At 36.2% G+C, this 22,663-nt stretch overlaps 1 protein-coding gene across 1 annotated transcript in view; it reads left to right on the forward strand.

Annotated features, from left to right (window-relative positions):
* The window catches only part of nonC (serine/threonine-protein kinase Smg1), a 1,124,353-nt gene that overhangs the window by 1,051,031 nt on the left and 50,659 nt on the right, over positions 1-22,663 (forward strand). The window contains exon 69 of the mRNA XM_090398044.1: positions 5,402-5,605. Within this exon, the coding sequence (XP_090254170.1) occupies positions 5,402-5,605 (204 nt within the window). The remainder of the gene's footprint in view (positions 1-5,401; positions 5,606-22,663) is intronic.

The following is a 22,663-nucleotide window of genomic DNA, read 5'->3' on the forward strand; positions in this document are numbered from 1 at the left end:
AATGTTATATTGAATGTTAGTCTTCAAATATATGTTCTAATATTTGATACTGAAAATCCCAATTCACATAAATACCCAGGAACTGATAAACTGTGAATGGATTTATTATCATTATCAGATTCTTGACACAAGTTATTATAATAGTACTATATAATAACTTTACTCTAATACTAACTTATGAATAGTTTTCCTGCATAATAGCTCTGTTATCTCTGAAGACTCCACTTCATTTGAAAAAAAAAATGAATTTTTTGCTTCTCTGACTTAGCCATATACACGCAGGCAGATCTTATCAGACTCAGTTAAATGGCATGAAGCTTTTAACTTTTTAAAAATAATTAATTTATACTAGCACATTTGATTATAAATTCCATTTGTACATATATACTTCTTTGTTTAGCTTAATATTTTTAAAATTTGTTTTTTTGTTCATAGCATATTATTTATTAAGTTATCTCTTTATTACTGTTTATTACTCTCTTAGGTACTGCTGTAACCTTTAGTTTGGTACAGTATGACCTTTGCTGTCTTTGAACCAGTGAACTCCTAATCAACCAACCTGACATCAAATGCCTATTTTACTAACATTCCAATGGTATTTAAGTAACCATACCACTTTAGATTAGCTCCACTTATACATTACTGAATACTGACCATTTCAAGTTCCTTCCTAATATCTTTATTTTAATTCAAACTAGCTGTAGTTGAATAATATCTGATCACATCCCCTAATTTTTTTTAGAATTCTTGTAAGTGTGGTTCTAGCCTTTGATCAACTGGGTTGAACACTGCTTTGTATAGGAGGGTGGTCTGAAAAGTTCTTGGCCTAACAATGAAAAAACGAATTTATAATTTAAAAATTTTTTTTTTTTTTCACATAATCTCCCTTAAGACTAATACATTTATTCCAGCGCCATTATCCCATCCCTGTAGTGGTTCTCAGTAAGATCTACAAAATATTCCTCTACAGCTGCAATCACCTCTTGATCCAAAGAAAAACGCTGACCAGTGAGGAAGACTTTTAGTTTTAGGAAGAAATAGGAGTCAAAGGCAGCAAAATCTGAGGAATAGGCTGGATGTTCCAACAATTCATAGTGCAGATCCCTTAATTTTCCCATTTCCGAAACACCTTTGTGGGCAGGTGCATTGTCCTGATGAAAGATGATTTTTTTTCTTCTGCAAACCGGGTCTTTTCTCACGAATTTTTTCGTCTAGTCTGGTTAAAAGATTGGAATAATATTCCTCGGTTATTGTTTTATCCTTTTCAAGATAATTAATAAACAAAATGCCTTTATCATCCCAAAACACCGATGCCATGACCTTTCCTGCTGATGGAACCGACTTTGTCTTCTTTGGCACTGAACAACCTGCTTCTGTCCACTGTTTTGACTGCTGTTTAGATTCTGGTGTGTAATGGTGAATCCATGTCTTATCCATAGTAATAAATCGATGCATAAAATCAGTTTTATTCTTGTTAAAATGCTCCAAGCACTGTTCAGAGATTTTCATGCGAGTGCATTTTTGATCTGCTGTGAACAAGCGCAGCACCCATCTTGCACAAAGCTTTTTCATTTGTAATTCTTCATGCAAAATATATCCTACATGTTCTTTTGAAATGCCTATAGTCTCAGCAATTTCACACACTTTGACTCGCCAGTCATCCAATACCATATTTTGCAGTTGATCAATGATTTCTGGTGTTGTTACACTTTTTTGGACGTCCTTCACGTGGATCATCTTCAAGGCTGGTACGGCCATGTTTAAACTTGGCAGCCCATTTCTTAATTGTCGAAAATGAAGGAGAAGAGTGCCCATAAACTTTTATGAACTTTGAATGAATTTCTTTTCCCGTTAAGCCTTCTTTTACCAAGAATTTTATAACTGCACGATACTTAATTTTTTCCATTTCAAGGGATACAGACAACACTTTTGCTTCAAACAGCTGTATAAAACAAATTACTCAATAGAATGACTTGCAATATCATATGGATGCTTATGACAGATGTACTGACTTAGGGAAAAAAAAATCTTGCCGATAGTGTTGCTATCTATGGTTGAGGCCAAGAACTTTTCAGACCACCCTGTGCCTGATAGCTAAAATGTTTTACTTCTTCTGTATCTTTCCCATTGAAGATACTGCTGATGTCAGTAAGAGTGGAGGGACTTAAATATAGGCTGCATATTTCTTGATATAATGTCCCATTTACACATAATGTTTGAACAGCTTTCCTTTGGTACCTTGTTGTATTCCTTTTCAAAATCTACAAAATATTCATCTTTATTGCAAATTTATGTGATCAAAACTAGATTATGGGTCTAATTTCTAGTAGAGGTCATGTCTCTACTAGAGACTATTGTTGGATCCTGTTCATCTTAGAACATCACTTAAAAAAATAATCTTTATGTCAGAACAAATGAGCCATTGTTGTTTTGATGCCATCAGCTGTCTGCAATATTCAGTTAAAATGGAATAAATGAGAGCTAGATTTTTCTCTCACAGAGCAGTGATTGCATCTAGTGTGAATGAGTTTAAGAGAAGATTTGGTAATGTATGCCATTCCATAGCGAATCCTCGACTCTCTGGAAGTCTCTGCTGATAATAATAAAAATGAAATGCCTGCCAGATAGCTTCTTTCTGCATTCAAAAACTTGTGTACGTCTGTCGGATTTCCATATGTGTCACATACAAACTTGGAATGTCTACATTTCATCATGCTGTTTCTCTTTTTGCAGTTTAGAGAAACACATCACTCCCCCCCACCCGCAGTGTATTAGTATTTCTATGTAGCAACATTACTGCTTCACTTCATGACACAGCACATGCACTATACTGTACTGAATTGAAACACTATGATGTGTATCATTTACACTTATTCACTAAATTCACTATAGGCACTAAGAGGTCTGGTATACCATATCCAGTTGTTTTTTTTGATCCTAACATGTTACATCACAATGGAATTATGATGTAACATGTAAATATAAAATGGAATGGATGAGAGCTAGATTTTTCTCTCACAGAGCAGTGATTGCATCTAGTGTGAATGAGTTTAAGAGAAGATTTGGTAATGGTAAAATTTGGTAAAAAAAAAAATTCCATAGCGAATCCTCGACTCTCTGGAAGTCTCTGCTGATAATAATAAAAATGAAATGCCTGTCAGATAGCTTCTTTCTGCATTCAAAAACTTGTGTACGCCTGTCGGATTTCCATATGTGTCACATACAAACTTGGAATGTCTACATTTCATCATGCTGTTTCTCTTTTTGCAGTTTAGAGAAACACATCACTCCCCCCACCTGCAGTGTATTAGTATTTCTATGTAGCAACATTACTGCTTCACTTCATGACACAGCACATGCACTATACTGTACCGAATTGAAACACTATGAAGTGTATCATTTACACTTATTCACTATATGCACTAAGAGGTCTGGTATACCATATCCAGTTGTTTTTTTGATCCTAACATGTTACATCACAAAGAGGGGGCTTCATATGGGTTCCCTTTTATTAAAAGTCAAATCACATTGAAATCAAGGGAAACAAAGTTATCAACATTGCAGATAAGTTTGATCTTCACCTACATGGTCATCATTTGCCTGTTTTTTAATGCTGTCACAAACATAAAGTAATATCCCAATGGAAAATATCATAGAAATGGGGGGGGGGGATAATAACCAGCTGTGCACTACACTTTCCATGGAGTTGGTAGACTCATTTTGGGAGGTTCATTCAACTGACAATATATCATACTAAATCGTAAAATCCCTGACACTCTCCACATCAACAACGTTCCAGTATTGCGTTCCATTCACTCACAATTCTCTACGTAAAAAATCTACTCCTCACACATTTCTTCACCAGTCTATAACTATAACTTCCAGGGAATGGACTCTGGTTTTTTATAATCTCCTCAGTATTAATCCAATAAAATCCCTTCACTAAACTTAAACATCTCTATCATATCACCTCTTTTCCTCCTATCCACCAAACTCTGAAATCCACATTCCTTCAACCTCTCTCCATAGTCAACATTCCAGAGTCCTGATATTGTCTTAGTCATCTCTGGACCTTCTCCAATGTTTCCACGTCACAATGAAATCCAAGCCAAATCTGAGCATAGTAATTCAAGTGTGGTCTGACCACTGCTTTATACAGTGGCACAACTACTTCCATCTCTACATGTCAGTGTACTTCTTATCATAGCAACACTACAATGTACATTCTTTCCGATGCTTGCAATACCTTCTAAACTTCAATCTACTGTCAACCATCACTCCCAAATTTTTTGCAATTAGATGTTCGCCAAAAATCTCCCATAAGACACCTATCATGGCTCGAGCAGTGTACAGTGGCCCCATCCTGTTGGAACCACATCTCTGGAGTATCAGCAAGAGACAGTGCCATACATAGCCTTATATTTTTGCACTCCAAAATGCAACACCTTGCACTTATTAATGCTAAAACTACAACTCCACTGCTTTGTCCAAGTCAAAAAATCTATTTAGATCTTCCTGAAGGAAATTACCATCAGCAAACAACTGAAGATCCCCAGTCAGTCCACATTATATATCATTTACAAACAAGGTAAACAGCAGGGACTCAGAAACAGAACCCTGAGGCATGCCACTGGTTGCCTTTTTTGAGACACTGCTCTGTCATACACTACTTCTTGGTATCGTTCAGAGAGCCAATCCATCTAATCAATATACATCTATTAAAAGCTTTTGTAAAGTCCAAGAATATCACTGTATTATGAATTTCCCTTATAACACCTTGACTACAACTGCAGTTATACATACTGATCTATAATTGAAATCTTCTGTCCTAGAACCATGTTTGTGGAGTGGTACCATTTTGCTTACATTTCACTCCTTATGATCCTTATCCAATTAAAGACTTTTATTAAATAATCAGGTCAAATGCATAAGTAACTGTTATACACATTCCTTAAAAATATGTGGTGATATGCCATACATTTCCACAGCCTTATTAACATCTAACTCAGTGAACACCTAATACGCCTGTGATTCTTTCACTTTCAATCTTCCTAATACTTGTCTCCTTTCTACATGTTGCATGGCATCATTTACACCAGTATGATATATGCTGATAAAGTGGTCATTCAATAATTCCACAATTAATTCATGTGTTTTAAATTTTTACAAAAAATTCATTCATATAGATAAATATATTTTTAAATCATTATAATTATTCCATTTTTATTCTTTTGCATCTTAGGAAAACTTTTATAAAAAATAAATAAATAAAGTCTTATGTTATACATTTGTTACTTGTTATATTTTAATGTTGAACTTGGATCATTATAGGCATAGATACTAATGTTTCTTTTAATAAACAACAATAATTATTATTTATATCTTAATTATTTCTCTTCAGAAAAAACGCAGATTTCTCAGCAAATTTCACAAGTTGAAAAAGAAAATAAAGGAAAAGAACATAACAAAAAACCATCAACCCTTTCCATACATACACAAGAATTATTTTGTGTAGCATCTCCTGTTAGCCAGGGGACTGCCCAGAGGCCAGTTAGTTGTAACCATAAAAAGGATGCTGTTACCAGAGATCCACGAACCGGAAAAGGTAATGTTCAAGTTAATAAGCTTGCATTTTTGTCTGTAGTGTTCTTGGAAGGTGATTGTCCCTTTTCCTTGTTGAAATTTGAATGAGAAAAAATTGTGAATTTTCAGTTAGACTAAAAAAAAAAAATATTTTTTTAATTATTATATATTAAATTTGAATTGTATGTCATTAGTGAAAAATTGAAGTAATTTAAGAGGTGCTCTTAAATTAATTCCATTTGCCAACCTTTCCTGTATTTCTAACGGAGCAATCAGTTTCATGATGTTATTGACTTTTTAAATTATTTCCTTAATAAAATCATTATATAAATATTACATTAATTTCAAAATATTATCACAGTCTTCTCTTTTACATTCTTTGGAAATAAACTTCTTGAATGAGATTCGCTTTCATGTAGTTTAATACGGACTTATTTCAAAAGGGAAAATTGGAACTATGTGTAAATCGTGTGTTGTCCCTTTAAGGAAGAAGTAGAACAATTCTCCAAGATATGAGGCACCTTATTAGCAAATCAGGTACGTGATAATGACAATAATTGCATAATCATATTAAAAATGACATCAGAATGAACTTCCAGAGCTAATTTAATATGGTATAGTTACTCGAACAGAATGGGAGATGATAGCAAAGCAAGTGTTTGAACCAAAAATAGCAAGAAAATTACCCAAAGGAAAACCAAGATATAAGGTGGGTTGATGCAGTTTAAAGTCTTAAAAGTCGAAATGAATTAATTAAAAATGAATTTCAAATTGATCAAGAAGGCAACGTCATGATCAGGCCCTGACAGATTCACATAAGCTCTACTCCAATCATCAGGAATTCGTCCCTCTGTCCAGGGTTTCTGAACTATGTAGTGCAGCCACTGTAAGACTCTTATACCACCATACTTCAGCATTTCTGGTCGAATATCATCTACTCCTGCTGCCTTTCCACCTTTCAAGCCTTTGATGGCTTTTTCTACTTCAAGTATGGATATGTATTTCTGACTGCATGCCTGGTCAGTGTTTTTTACCACTGTGCTGTCATCACTGCTTGTTTCATTTAGCAGTTTTTCAAAGTAATTACTCCATACTTCAAGGATATCTTTTTCTCCCGTTTTCATGTTCCTTTATCATCTCTAACTCCTTTTACAGCACTCTTTCCTCCATTCCTAAGCTTCTTCAACAAACTCCAGAATATTTTGCCACCTTCTTGATATTTATTTTCTATATTCTTGCCAAAGTCCTCCCATGACTTTTGTTTAGCTAGTTTTACACAGTGTTTAGCATTCTTGCATTTGTCTCTGTATTCTCTAAGAGCACAAGCTGACTTATTTGACAGGAATTTTGATATGCTTTCTTCTTTTCCTTCACTGCCTCTTTAACTTCCTGTGTCCACCAGGGAGTTCTGATTTTTTTATCCTTACAGACAACCTCACCACGTGCCTCTCTGGCAGAATCAGTCAATGTTTTCTTCAGAGTTTGCCACTGAATCTCCAAGGTTTGATTCCTGTTCTCAAACTCTTTCATTTTTTCTTCCATAATCTTTGTGTATTTTAGTCTACAGTTCACATCTGAGAGCTGCTCAACTTTTATTCACTTTAAAACTTTCTTACATGTTATTCTTTTCAATATGAAATTCAATTTTATCTTCCTCAAGACTAAATAGTGATCACTTCCAATTTCAAATCCTCTGTACATTGTGGTGTCCTGCACCAGGAAGAAAACATCACTATCAACAATAACATAGTCAATGAGAATTTTCTTATTCCTAGCCTCTTCTCTCCATGTGAATTTGTGCACATTTTTATGTTGGAACATGGTGTTAGTAATAACCAGTCCATGTCCTGAGCAGAAATCCAACAGGTATTTGCCATTATTATTAGCTTTGCTCTTTTCTCCAAATTTTCCCAAAATATTTTTGTATGTCTCACAATCATTTCCTACTCTGCTATTTAGATCCCCAACAAGGACCAATTTTTCATTTTTCATTGTGTCACTTGCTTTTTCTAAAGCCTCAAAAAATTGCTCCACTTCTACCCTTAGTAGAACCTTCTGTGGGACCATAGGCACAAATAAGTCTCACTATCCAGTTCCCTATTCTCATATTTGCCCACATTACTCTATTTGAGACTGACTGCCATTCAAGATTAGCCTCGTATTTTGTGTTGAATACTATGGCTACTCCTTCTTTTCCTTGCTTGTCATTGCCTGAATATAACATTTTGTATTTATTGCTCAGAAAGATCTCACCAGTTTTGGTCTTTTTTGTTTCAGTCACCCCTATTATTTTGTTCTGGTACTTATCTATTTCCTCAGCTAGCTCCATTTCTTTGCCATTCAGATTTCTTACGTTGATAGTACCGATCTTTAACTCTGGTGATGTTGAGTTGGGGTTTGTTTTTAGATTTGTTCTAATAGCTGACTTTTCGCAGTTCGCCCTTGTTCCCTGGCGAAAACAGTGGGGGGCCTTGTTTAACCGAGTGGCACCCCAGCTGGCATGAAATTTTGTCATGTTGTACCATCATTTTTTATTTTGGTTTAACCAATAAGAATACAATTTGGTCGGCTAAATCCCAAATTGCCAGCCCATCCTCGTTCGTTCAGCATCCAAGTAGATACCCAACAGGGTGCACCACGAGAAGGTGAGGATTGGACATTAGGTCAGAAGCCCTGGTCGGTTCTCCGCATTCCTTTTAAGGCTATGTGGAGGTCTCCTCTCAGTTATACAGCTTTGACCCTTAAGCACCCCCCGACTTCTTTATTGATAGAAATTAATAATATGTTGTCCTGCTTTTATTCATACTGGCTCTTTCAGTGCATTGTAGTAGAAATAGTAGAAATCAAAGCATTAGCAAGTTCCTTGAATGATAATTAATTTTGGCTATGCCCCAATTCTTTTTTTTTTTTTTTTTGAAGTAGAATGCAGGACAAGTTTTAGCATTAAGGCAAGTTTTAAAAAAAAAACAGAATTCTTGAAAGAATTCTCATAAAACTTTACTGACACTAATCAAATAATCTGTTGACCTGCTTTCGGCCATAATAAGTGTTTCACATATTATGGAAGATTTTCTATTAATTTCTAGTAGAAGTTAAAGCATTAATAAGCATCACTAATGAAGATAATCTTTGCTGCACCCTAATTCTACATTCTCAGTCATTCCACAGATGAAATTCAATTGGCCTAAACTATATCATGCAAGGCAACATCACGCTGTCACCTCAGTGATTCTCCATATTCAGAGGTAGTCCATTGGACTGTAAGTGTACATAGCATGACTCATCACTCCACAGGACAAATTTCCAAATGCATGGAAAGGGCTTATGTGTTTGCAGTACATGTTAATTTATTTTCACAGTATTGATGACAATTCAGAATGATAAGAAAATAATTAATATTTATTAACTTATTTGCTGATATTTCACTGATATTATATCCAGCATCTTTAGCACAAAAACAGTTTGTCACAGTAAAATGTCACAGTCATTTTAAGATCTAATTAATACTTGTTTTCTCTCCTTTCCAAACATAGATGACACCTAATTAGGACCTTAGTTTCTTGTGTTGTCTGTTAAAATTTTTTAAACTAGTCCCACTGTTATACCAAATTGTTGTTTTGCATACTGTGACAAATTGTTTTTGTGCTCTGAAGATGATGGATATAATACCAGTGAAATATCAGCAAATAAGTTAATAATTATTAATTATTTTCTTACCATTCTGTGTTTTCATCAATAGGACAGATTTCCATTGTACAGTTCTGGTTCTGTTTGCTATAGGATACTGCTCTCTCTTTTTCTTTTTTTATGGAAATACTTATGAGATTACAGTATGGCTACTCACATTTCCAAACAGAAATTCTCTGGGGGGTGGTTTGATGGAAAGCTCAGGTAACCAACTTTCACTCAGTATTTGAGGCATGTATGGTGATATTTATTTATGAGCATATATATTTGTTAGTGTACTTCGGATAGGAAATGAATTTCATTGCCCGTGTGTTTCATTGCCACAACCCAACTTTTTGGAGGCCTTGAGTGGTTTGAAAGTTTTATTTTAGTCTGTAGAGTAGGTTTCTGGATTATGTAAAAAAATAAAAAAGAACCTTAGCCTGTCCACTGTATTAAGGTACTAGGTTTACAACCTTTTGGGGCAGAATCAGGATTTCAAATTACACTTACCAAGTGTAGTCTCTGTTAACTTTTTTAGTACTCATCATACAAGATCAAAATCATTTTTTAGCAGTCCAAATCTTCTTCATAGGCCACATTATTTGTACATAATCTCATCCATTTTCAGCAGCTGGAGGGATGTCACATGACTTTTAATAGGTAGTATATAAACAATTATAACTTTTTCTTTTCCATAAATAGGACACTGTTTGCTTGATTTTCTTTTGCTACATAGGAATTAAATGCAAACATGAATGCATTGGACAATAAAACAGTATACTCTCTCATTACAGAAAAATCTAGAAATGAGCATATGCACAGTTAATTGTTTTTGAAAAACAATTAGCATTGCATATGTATGAGGTGACTAGAGAATTATTTCTCCATTTTTATATTCTGTGCATCTGTTTGCTTAGAAGACAAAATTCAGATTTACAGTAAAAGAAAAATAGATATAATTTTTTCAAACACCCCAAAAACAAGTTCATATAATTATGTTTCTATTATTAAGCCTTAATTTTATTTCTGCAAGTATTTTTGACTAATTAGTTTTTGAGAATTGTAAATTTAATTAATTTAGATCTGTGTGATATTCACTTGAAAGCTAAAACAGAATCCTCACCAGAAATTCTCTGGTGAGGATTCTTTTACCTTACAGCATATTCCAGATATAAAACATAGTTAAAATTCTAAGAGCTTATAATTTTAATTCTTTGAAACTTTTTATGTTGGTCCCACCCATGAAAGGCATTGAACTTGGGCTGGAGTCCCACAAGGTTCTGTATTAAGACTACTCCTATTTCTCAACTATATGAACAGTATCCATCCTCACATAATAAATGACACAAAAATAGCATGCTATGCAGATTATATAGCAATCTGACATACAAGCAGTAATCCTCAACAATCTGAAAAAGTCCTAAATAATTCAATAAAAGGCTTATAAAAATGGGTAAAGGAACTTAAACTACAGATAAACCCAGAAAAAACAAAACTGAGCATCTTCTCCATTGACAGAAAAAATAGACACAATTACAACCCCCAAATCAAAATATATTATTATTATTACATGACATCTCCAGGGAGTCCAAAGACTCATCGAAGGAGGGCACCTACTCTACTACTCGGTCTCCACCACTCATTTCACCAACTACAACAAACGGCAAATACCTTCATCATCTATGCCAATGCCATCTACCACCGACCATCACCACTAGTATTTTCACAATCATAAACATCCATCCCCATGGCAGGATTCAAACCGTAGCCTTTTGGCTGGAGAGCGGATACGCTAACAACTCGGCCAACCAGGCCGGTGCCATAATACCAAAATAGAAAAAACAGTCTCCAAAATACTTAGGCCTAACCCTACATACTGAACTGAGATTTAAAACTCATATTACAAATATATCCAATAAAGCTCTCATCATCATCATCATCATCAAATTCCTGCCATGTACCCTCAAGGGGTGTACAGGATATGACAGTACTACATGAAAAAATTACGTCATTACTAACTTCCTATCTACAATTTTCCTCCAAATCAGTCTGTTACTTGTCAAGACTCCAACATTATCAGATCTTATATTTCTATCGTCTAAGGCACTTTGTACCGTATCAATCCACCTATATCTTGGTCTTCCTCTGGGTCGTTTTCCTGCCAACCTGGCAGAGAACACTTGTTTTGCTAAACTTTCCTCTCCCATTCTATTTAAGTGACCATACCATCTGAGATTAGCTCTGCTAACGCATTCCTGGATGCTGACAATGTCAAGTTCTTTCCTAATATCCTCATTTTTAATATGATATTGCCATTGATGCCATCTGTTCACGCCTCTAATCTTTCTCAGGACTCTCATATCTGCGGTCTCTAGTCTTTGGTCAAATATTTTACTTCTGACCCAGCTCTCAGATCCATAAGTTAAAATTGGTTTGAACACAGTCTTGTATACAGCTAATTTAGTGTTCCGACTAATTTCTTTCTTATTCCATATGAATTTATTCAATTGACTTCCCACGATACCAGCTTTGCTGATTCTGTTGTCTATTTCTATATTTAGTTTACCATCTTCAGTAAAAATTGTGCCTAAGTAGCTGAAATGTTTTACTTGTTCCACGGGTTCTCCATTCACAACACAGTTGACATTTTCAATGATTCTGCCTATTTTCATTGTCTTTGTCTTTTTATTGCTGACCTTCATACCATATCTATTACAACAGCTATTCAATTTAGTCAGAGAATCTTGCAGACTTGTAGCGGATTTATTTAGAAGTATAACATCATCCGCATAAAGCAAAGAGCTGACATTAACATCTCCAATTTTGATATCAGGTTTAATACCACATTCCTTCATAATGTGATCCATATAGATAATGAATAACAGAGGGGATAATGTACATCCTTGTCTCACACCAGATTTAACATTAAACCATCTTCCTGTACTTCCTTCAATTCTAACTGCTGACTCACAACTCAAATAACGACCAAGTATTGCTTGATATAATGCCCCATTGACACCATATAACTGCAGCGTATTGAATAGCTTCTCTCTTGGCACCTTGTCATATGCCTTTTCCAAATCGACAAAACTTAAATACAGATCTTTGTTATATTCCCATGCTTTCTCGACTATTTGTCGTAAAGTGAAGATCTGATCCTGACAGCCTCTATTTGGCCTGAATCCAGCTTGTTCTTCACCAAGCTTTTCTTCCACAATTCTTCTCAACCGTTTCTCAAGTATACTTGCATAGATCTTGCCAGGAACACTCAGTAGGGAAATACCTCTGTAATTCTCACATTCAGTTTTATTTCCCTTTTTATATATGGGTACTATGAGAGCTCTACTCCAATCATCGGGAATTCGTCCCTCTGTCCAGGCTTTCTGAACTATGCAGTGCAGCCACTGTAAGACTCTTATACCACCATACTTCAGAATTTCTGGTCGAATATCATCTACTCCTGCTGCCTTTCCACATTTCAAGCCTTTGATGGCTTTTTCTACTTCAAGTATGGATATGTATTCCTGACTGCATGCCTGGTCAGTGTTTTTTATCACTGTGCTGTCATCACTGCTTGTTTCATTTAGCAGTTTTTCAAAGTAATTACTCCATACTTCAAGGATATCTTTTTCTCCTGTTTTCATTTCACCTTTATCATCTCTAATTCCTTTTACAGCACTCTTTCCTCCATTCCTAAGCTTCTTCAACAACCTCCAGAATATTTTGCCACCTTCTTGATATTTATTTTCTATATTCTTGCCAAAGTCCTCCCATGACTTTTGTTTAGCTAGTTTTACACACTGTTTAGCTTTCTTACATTTGTCTCTGTATTCTGTAAGAGTAAAAGCTGACTTATTTGCCAGGAACTTTTGATATGCTTTCTTCTTTTCCTTCACTGCCTCTTTAACTTCCTGTGTCCACCAGGAAGTTCTGATTTTTTTATCTTTGCACACAACCTCACCACATGCCTCTCTGGCAGAATCAATCAATGTTTCCTTCAGAGTTTGCCACTGAATCTCCAAGGTTTGATTCCTGTTCTCAAACTCTTTCATTTTCTTTTCAATAATATTTCTGTATTTTAGTCTACAGTTTACATCTGAGAGCTGCTCAACTTTTATTCGCTTTAAAACTTTCTTACATGTTATTCTTTTCAATATGAAATTCAATTTTATCCTGCTCAAGACTAAATAGTGATCACTTCCAATTTCAAATCCTCTGTACACTCTGGTGTCCTGCACCAGGGAGAAAACATCACTATCAACAATAACATAGTCAATGAGACTTTTCTTATTCCTAGCCTCTTCTCTCCATGTGAATTTGTGCACATTTTTATATTGGAACATGGTGTTAGTAATAACCAGTCCATGTCCTGAGCAGAAATCCAACAGATATTTGCCATTATTATTAGCTCTGCTCTTTTCTCCAAATTTTCCCAAAATATTTTTGTATGTCTCACAATCATTTCCTACCCTACTATTTAGATCCCCAACAAGGACCAACTTTTCCTTTTTCATTGTGTCAGTTGCTTTTTCTAAAGCCTCAAAAAATTCCTCCACTTCTACCTTAGTAGAACCTTCTGTGGGACCATAGGCACAAATAAGTCTCATTGTCCAGTTCCCCATTCTCATATTTGCCCACATTACTCTACTTGAGACTGACTGCCATTCAAGAAGATTAGCCTCGTATTTTGTGTTGAATACTATGGCTACTCCTTCTTTTCCTTGATTGTCATTGCCTGAATATAACATTTTGTATTTATTGCTCAGAAAGATCTCACCAGTTTTGGTCTTTTTTGTTTCAGTCACCCCTATTATGTCGATCTGGTACTTATCTAATTCCTCAGCTAGCTCCATTTCTTTGCCATTCAGGCTTCTTACGTTGATAGTACCGATCTTTAACTCTGGTGATGTTGAGTTGGGGTTTGTTTTCAGATTTGTTCCAGTAGCTGACTTTTCGCTGTTCGCCCTGGTTCCCTGGCGAAAACAACGGGGGCCTTGTTTAACCGGGCGACGCCCCAGCCGGCATGAAATTTTGTCATGTTGTACCATCATTTTTTATTTTGGTTTAACCAATAAGAATACAATTTGGTCGGCTAAATCCCAAATTGCTAGCCCATCCTCGTTCGTTCAGTATCAAAGTAGATACCCAACAGGGTGCACCACGAGAAGGTGAGGATTGGACATTAGGTCAGAAGCCCTGGTCGGTTCTCCGCATTCCTTTAAAGGCTATGTGGAGGTCTCCTCTCAGTTATACAGCTTTGACCCTTAAGCACCACCCAATAAAGCTCTTAAAAAGCTTAATGTCTTCAAAAGGCTTTGTGGAACAAAGTGGGGTGCAAAACACTGAAGACACTCAAAACTACATATATGACACTTATATGACCCACTATGGAATATGCCTCATCAATCTAGGCTCCAGCTTCTACTAGCTCAAAAGAAAAACTTGACAGAGTACAATCAAGAGCAGCAAAAATTATCATAGGTGCAGTCTCATCCACAAATAATTTAAAAGCTCAACAGGAGTGTGGGCTTCATATACTAGAAGACAGAAGAAAACTCTACACAGTTAAATTCACTAATAGAATCAGGACCCACCAACAGGATCACATCTCACTCAGGACTTTTGATGCCTGGACAGGAAAATGTAGACTAAAGAGATCATCTACATTACAATATGATCATGAAATTAGAAAACAGATTGACTTAGAGCACCTATCCATTGAAATAAGCAATGAGCCATTCTTTTCCACTCTTCTACCAAAAAACACAATGATAAACTTAAATCTCCTCGAACCTTGTTCAAAAAAGGAAGCACTTGGTTGAGTGCTTCATCATTTGATGAAGCACTCAACCAAGGAGGTTCTGGAGTTTTTCTTACTCTACCTGGAGGCGAGGAAATGCTAATCAAAACCACAGCTGGCAAAATAGCTTCAAACTTCACTTGTGAATTAACAGCCATACAAACAACTCTCAAGTCTGACAAATCTACAAATCTCACACAGGAAATTCATGAACTACTAACTACCTTAAATTTGAAAAATAAGAACTGCACATTGCAATGGATACCAGCCCATGTGAATATTGAAGGCAATGAAAGAGCAGACAGACTAGCCAAAAAAGCAAGATACTTACCTCAAAAATTACACCTACTATCACTAACTGATGCTACTGCTGTCGCCAAAATGAGATTGGTAAAACAAACTATCAAAAAGAAGAATGAAATCAGTGAAATTAATGAAAATAGAGAAATAACCACAGTCATCACCAGACTAAGGAAGGAACATTTTAAAGGCATGAAAATTCAACCAGATGGTAGTAGCAGCTATGAAACATGCAAAAACTGTCCAGGAGTTGAACTAACACCTGTCTATATTTATTCCTGTCCAGCAATTGCTACTGCTCTACAGAAAATTGACAATAACTCTAGAGAAAAGCTCTACTCCATCAAAGTTCAACAGATTGCCAAAGCAGTTCTACAGATCCATGGTCATATCTAAAAGCTCTTCAATGGACTCGACAACAACAACAACCCATGAAAGTTTTATTTGTAAATGTATAGTATATTCGTACTGTGGGCAGGCTAAGGATTTTTTTTTTCATTTTTATTAATTTTATATTTTTTGAATGTATTTTTTACTTATTTTTTTACAAAGTGTGTTAGCCCTACTCTAGAGACCAAACACAGAAATTCTTCAAGCCATTTCAAGACTCTAATAAGTGGGATAGTGGTCTCACACTGGGCAATGAAATTCATCTTCTACCTGAAGACAATCACAAACATCCATGCCTATAGTGGGATTCAAACCAGCAGCCTGTTGGTTGTAGAGTGGATGCCCTAACCACTCAGCCAACAACGTCGTGCCAGCAGTAACTACTACATTGTGTTCTTCTCGTGAATGATTAGGCATTTGCGTGTTTTTGTCTTCACTGGTCTTTCGATTTTTCAAATGGTCGTCTTCCCTCTCTATTTCCCTTTGATCTATCCTATTAATCCTATTTACTAATCTGTTTACAAAGTGTGGCAGCCCTACTCTAGAAACCCAATGCAGAACTTCTTCAAGCCATTTCAGGACTCTAATAAGTGGGGCAGTGGTCTCACACTGGGCCCTTTCCATCTCAGCAGATTAGATACATGAATCATCTGAATAGAAATTGGCTGTCTAATAGGTATTAACAAGTTGTGTATAGGATTGCAATATCTTGAAACAGAAAAGTTACTATTGATGTACCAGAGGAGATTGTTTTAGCACCATTATTATTTAACTTATATGCTAATGATATTAGGAGATGTTTATATAGGAATATGTGGTAGTTGATTTATGATGCAAAGACGAGAATAAACAGATACTGTGGCTTTCTAGGTAGAGTTAAATAGACGGTTACGTGTGTTGTGTAAATGAGTGGGTTACTAGTTCATGTTGCTAAGTGTAAAGTACTGAAATTTGAAAGGCAGGAATGTTGTTTATTCGTTTGGTGGATATATTGAAAAAAATGAGGAAACTCGGATGATGGTAGAGAAGAACATGAAATTTAAATGTCATATTGCTAAAATATGACATTTAACACATTATAGCAATGGTGAAGCTACAGTGACATATAGAATTGAAGATGTTATAACTCCATAGCCTTCATTAGGTTGCATCTGTTTTTGAGAAATGAAGAACTTGGTGAACTTTTTTTTGAAAGGATCTTGAGAAGAATACTAAAGCAGTGACAAATCTCTGGAATGTTGGATATGAAAATAGTTTGGGGAAATGCTGTCTGCAAATTCATAGGAGATGGTAGAATGATATGATTGAAACAGTTTGCATATCAGATTAATGTAGAAGAATTTTTTTCATATAGAAGAAAGAAGAAATTGAAGTATAATAAGAGACTACCCCTAGAAATTGTAATAGAAGGGTGTGAAGAGCAGGTTTTCGTTTTTTAATTTTGTACAGTAGCTGGTTACGAATGCATTGTATGTTAGTGTAGTGTAGTCAGTGTGAACACGTGAACATGTTTAATGCAGAGTTTGACATGCATTGTTCTTGATAGTGTAAATCTTTCACAGAGAAGCTTTGTTTCTATGGAGGTCTGATAATAATAATAATAATAAATATGAAACATGCAGGATATTATTATTGATAATGATCATCTAGTAAACAATAATTTTCTATGATTCTTAACATGGAGTGCTTGAGGGTCAAGGCCTGGTTAACTGAGAGGAGAACTCCATATGGCCTTTAGGGAAATGCAGAACCAACCGGGGCTTCTGACATGATGTCCACTTCTCACCTTCTCATGGTGCACCATGTTGGGGATCTACCTGGTTACTGAATGAACAAGGATGGGCTGGCAATTTGGGATTTAGCTGACCAACAGTCAAAAGTCAGCTACTGGAACAAACTCCAACTCAACATCAGCAGATAATATCAAGATTGACACCATCAAAATAAGAAGCATCAATGGAAAATAAATAAAACTAGCAGGAGAATTGGATAAATACAAAATTGACATAATAGGTGTTACTGAAACAAAGGAGACAAAAACAGTTGAGATCTTTCTAACAACAAATACAAAATGTTATATTTAGGAAATAGCAATCAGGGAAAAGAAGTAGCCGGTATAACATTAAACACTAAATATGAGGCTAATATCAGAATGGGAACTGGATAATGAGACTTATTTTTACTTATGGTCCCACAGAAGGTTCTAATAAGGAAGAAGTTGAGGAATTTTTTGAGGCATTAGAGAAGGCAGCCAACACAATGAAAAAGAAACATTGGTCCTTGTTGGAGATATATACAGCAGAGAAGGAAATGATTACCAGATATACACCCACTATCCAAAAAGAAACCGAACTTTTATTAGAAAATAAAACACAGGTCAATTATAATTATTCAAATCATTTATTTCAATCAATATACTCTCCCTCAGCTTTGATATAGCATTTGGCACGGTCAATTAATTTGTTAAATGAGTTTTTTATATCGGTTTTTGGGATACTGTTGAGGGTTGTGGTTACTGCCACTTGAACGTTTTCAAAGGTGTCGTATCGCTTTCCTTTCATCGGCAAATGAAATCGGGGGAAGAGAAAGAAGTCACAAGGTGCTAAATCAGGTGAATACGGTAAGTGATCCAATACACAAACTTGGTTTTTGCTCAAAAACTGTCTCACAATGTTCGAACGATGAGCTGAACTGGTGCATTATCGTGCAAAAGTGAACAGCTACCTACATCACGATAGACATGTTCATGTCGCGTACAGCATGAATTCTTATCACACAATCGCGACACAATTCTAGCTATCAATCACTTCAAAACTTCAAGATAAAACTCACCATTGACTGTTTGGCCATGCGAAATGAATTCTTTGTGGATAATGCCCTTGGAATCATAGAAACAAATCAGCGTTGTCTTTACTTTTGACTTCTCCAAGCAACTTTTTTTCGGATGCCCCTCTTCTGGTGGTCCCTACTCAGTACTCTGCCGCTTTGTTTCTGGCTCATACTCAAAACACCACGTTTCGTCACCAGTAATGATCGTTTCAAGGAAGTTAGTCCTTACGAGCAGTTTTAATGAAATCCTTGCAGTGTTCAGTTCGATACATTTTGTGGTCGTCGGTCAACTTGTGGGGAACAAATCGCGAATTCAATTTATGGAGGCCCAAACTCTCAGTCAAAATGTTGTGCACAGTTGATTTTGGAATCCCCAATTCATCTTCAATCAATCTCACAAACGATTTCAGGTTTTCTTTGATTAACTCATGCACTTTTTTGGATGTTAACTTCGCTCAGTCCAGTTTTTGGACAGCCTGGCTTTTCGTCATCCTCAAGCATCTCACGATGACTTTGAAATTGCTTAATCCACTCATAAACTTGAGTACGGGATAAGCATTCATCAACGTATGCATTTTGAAGCATTTGATGCATTTCGTTAAAACTTTTACCAAGTTTAACACTAAAGTCAATCGCAGCTCTCTGTTTGAAACTCATTTTCCGACCGTTCATCAAAACACACTGTCAGCACTATAACTCAGCTTCTAATTAAACAAATGTCATAAACAGTTGACACAACACTAATGAAGGTTGCCGCTTTCTACACCAAAAAGCAACAGGTGGCGCCACTAGTTTCCTCTGTTTTCGAAAAGTTCGGTTTCTTTTTGGACAGAGGGTGTATAAGGATGTTTGGGGAAAATTTGGAGAAAAGAGCAAAAGCTAATAATAATGTTGCTGAAACGAATCTGTCTGGTAGATTTTTGCTCAAGACATTGACTGTTTATTACTAACACCATGTTGCAACATAAAAATGTACACTAGTTCATATCGAGAGAAGATGAAAGGAAAGTCTCATTGACTATTATTGTCGACAGTGATATTTTCCCACTGTTCAGGACACAAGAATATACGGAGGATTTGAAATAGGAAGTGATCACCATTTTGTGTTGAGCAGGATAAAATTGAACTTCACATTGAAAAGAAGGGTGCATAAGAAAGTTTTGAAATTAATCAAGGTAAAACAGCTATCATATGTTAACTGTAGACTCAAATACATAAATATTATTCAAGAAAAACTGAAAGAGTTTAACAACAAGAACCAAACCTTGGAGATTCAGTGGCAAACCCTAAAGAAAACTTTGATTGATTCAGCCAGAGAGGCATGTGGTGAGGTAATCTGCAAGGATAGAAAAATCAGAACTCCATGTGGACTCAGGAGGTTAAAGAGGCAGTCAAAGGAAAAGAAGAAAGCATATTGTAAGTTCCTGGCAAGTAAGTCATCTTATGCTCTTAGAGAATACAGAGAAAAATGTAAGAAACCAAAGCATTGTGTAAAATTAGATGAACAAAAATCATGAGAAGATTTAAGATTTTGGTAAGAACATGGAATAATAAATATCAGGAAAGTGGTAAAATATTCTGAAAAAGCTAAGAAATGGAGTAAAGAGTACTGTAAAAAGAATTAGAGATGAGAAAGGAGACATGAAAACTGAGGATAAAAATATTCTTGATATATGGCGTAATTATTTTGAAAGAATGCTAGATGAAACAATCAGCGACAGCATAGTGGCAGAAAACAACCAACAGGAATACTGTCTGGAATATATATATATATATATATATATATGTGTGTGTGTGTGTGTGTGTACTTGAAGTAGAATAAGCTATTACCAACCTGAAATGTGGAAAGGCTGCTGGAATAGATGATATTTGACCAGAAATGCTGAAGTATGGTGGTATAAAAGATTTACAGTGGCTAAACTTCATAATTCAGACGGCCTGGTCAGAGGGACAAATTACAGATGGTTGGAGTAGAGCTTTCATAGTACCCCTCGTGGAAAGGCTTAGACGTTGGTTATGCATTTTCACTATATTATTTCAGGAAATTACAACGTACTAGGATATACATTAAAATAAATTTTAATATATTTCTTTATTTTGGTAACTTCACGCTGCCATTTTCAAGAACTTAGGTACAAGATACGTACACGCAGGCACAGCACAAACAATAAATGAGTAAGAAGAATGAAGCTATTATTTCTCCTAAAGTCCTGATGGTGCCCTCTAGCTGGCAATGTTGGTATTCTTGGGCAATTGGGCTGGAGGTCTTCTGATGAAGGTTTCCCAAATTTGAGGAAGTCTCATGCAGCCAAATTTGTTGAGGTTTGGTTCGTTTCTTAGGGCTGAAGCCGATTCTATGAAAAGCCTTTCATATCTGTATTTGCTACGGTTTTTTCCTGGCTTTTTTCCACCGTATTCTATGGCAGGTATCCAGAGCATGGTCAGCAAGACCAGAGTGGCTGTATTGGTGAAACCGGATGTAGTCCTTGTGTTCTGAAATTCTGATATATGCTGTCCTGCCTGTTTGGCCGAAGTAGGACAGCTTACAGCTGCAAGGGACCTGGTAAACCCCAGGTAGGTCTATGGGGGGAGGTTGGTCTTTTGTTGTGCGGATAAGGGATGCCAATTTTTTATATGGTTTGTAACAAGAAGTTATGTTTTTTTTAAATTTTTGTGATTTTTTCTGAGGTGCCTCGGATGTAAGATATGGTGATGGATTTAGAGTAATCCTTGTTGTGAGGGGGGGGGGGGGTTGTGGTTTACTGGTTTTAATATTTTTTGGATTTTTTTGGGGGGGGGTAGCCATTGGCTGAGAACGTGTTGAGGATGTGGTTTCGTTCTGTGGTTAGAGCATTGTCATTCGAGCAGATAAGTTTAGCCCTGTTGTGTAGTGTCTTAATGACTCCATATTGTTGTGAGGGGGGGATTGTTGGTGAATGTATCTGCCTGTATGGGTGGGTTTTCTATATACTGAGAAAACCAAGGTTCCATCAGGCTGGCGGATGACCAGTGTGTCTAAGAACGGAATGCAGTTGTTTTTTTCCTCTTCCAGGGTGAATTTGATTCTGGGGTGTTGGTTGTTTAAGTGTGTTAAGAAGGAGAGGAGTGCATCGGAGCCATGTGGCCAAATAGCGAATACATCATCTACATAGCGAAGCCAAATGGTTGGTTTTTGTGGGGCAGAGTTCAAGGCTTGCTCTTCAAAAGTCTCCATATAAAAGTTGGCCAAGGGTGGGGAGAGTGGAGAACCCATATTTGTTTGTAGAATTTTCCTTGCCAAACAAAGTAGCCTGAGTTCATTGTGAACTGAAATAGGGCTGTGATATCGGGAGGAAATTTAGCTTGGATTAGCTCTAAGGATTCTCTGAGAGGAACATTCGTAAATAAGGAGGAGACATCAAAACTGACCATTATGTCAGTGTGTTTGAGTGTAAGGTTTTCTATGCTTGCTTTGAAGTGGGCTGAGTTTTTTATGTATGAAGGTGTGTTTCCAGTATAGTGTGAGAGAGCTTTGGCCAAATGTTTAGCTAGTTTGTATGTGGGGGAATCAATGCCATCCACTATGGGACGTAATGGCACATTTTCCTTGTGAATTTTTGGGAGTCCATAAATACGGGGGGGTATGGAGTTATATGGTTTTAGTTTGTTGGTGATTTCCACAGGCCAAGAAGTGACCTTAAGGAGCTTGTGGAGTTTTCTAATTTGTGAGTTGGTGGGATTGTATTCGATAGGGAGGTAAGTGGCACGATCTAACAATGGAGATTTCAGCTTACCTGTGTAATCTTTTTGGTTCAGCAATACTGTGGCATTCCCTTTGTCAGCTTTGGTGATTATTATTTTCTTGTTTTTCTTTAATTCTAATAGAGATTTAATTTCTTTACGGGCATGTTGGTTTTAGGTGGTTTGGCTTTAGTCAGAACACAAGCTACATCCAGTCTAATATCGTTGGCGACGTGGCTTGGGAGGTGTCGGATCCCGCGTTCAATCCGTATCATGATATCCTCAGCAGGTATTCTTTTGGGCTCAGTGGCGAAGTTGTGGCCAAAAAAAAAAAAAAAATTGAAAGACTTAAAACTCATTTTGCAAGACCTC

The sequence above is a fragment of the Typopeltis vanoorti genome, chromosome 9 (assembly GCF_054136105.1).
Source record: "Typopeltis vanoorti isolate ZY-2024b chromosome 9, IOZ_Tvanoo_1.0, whole genome shotgun sequence".
NCBI lineage: Eukaryota > Metazoa > Arthropoda > Arachnida > Uropygi > Thelyphonidae > Typopeltis > Typopeltis vanoorti.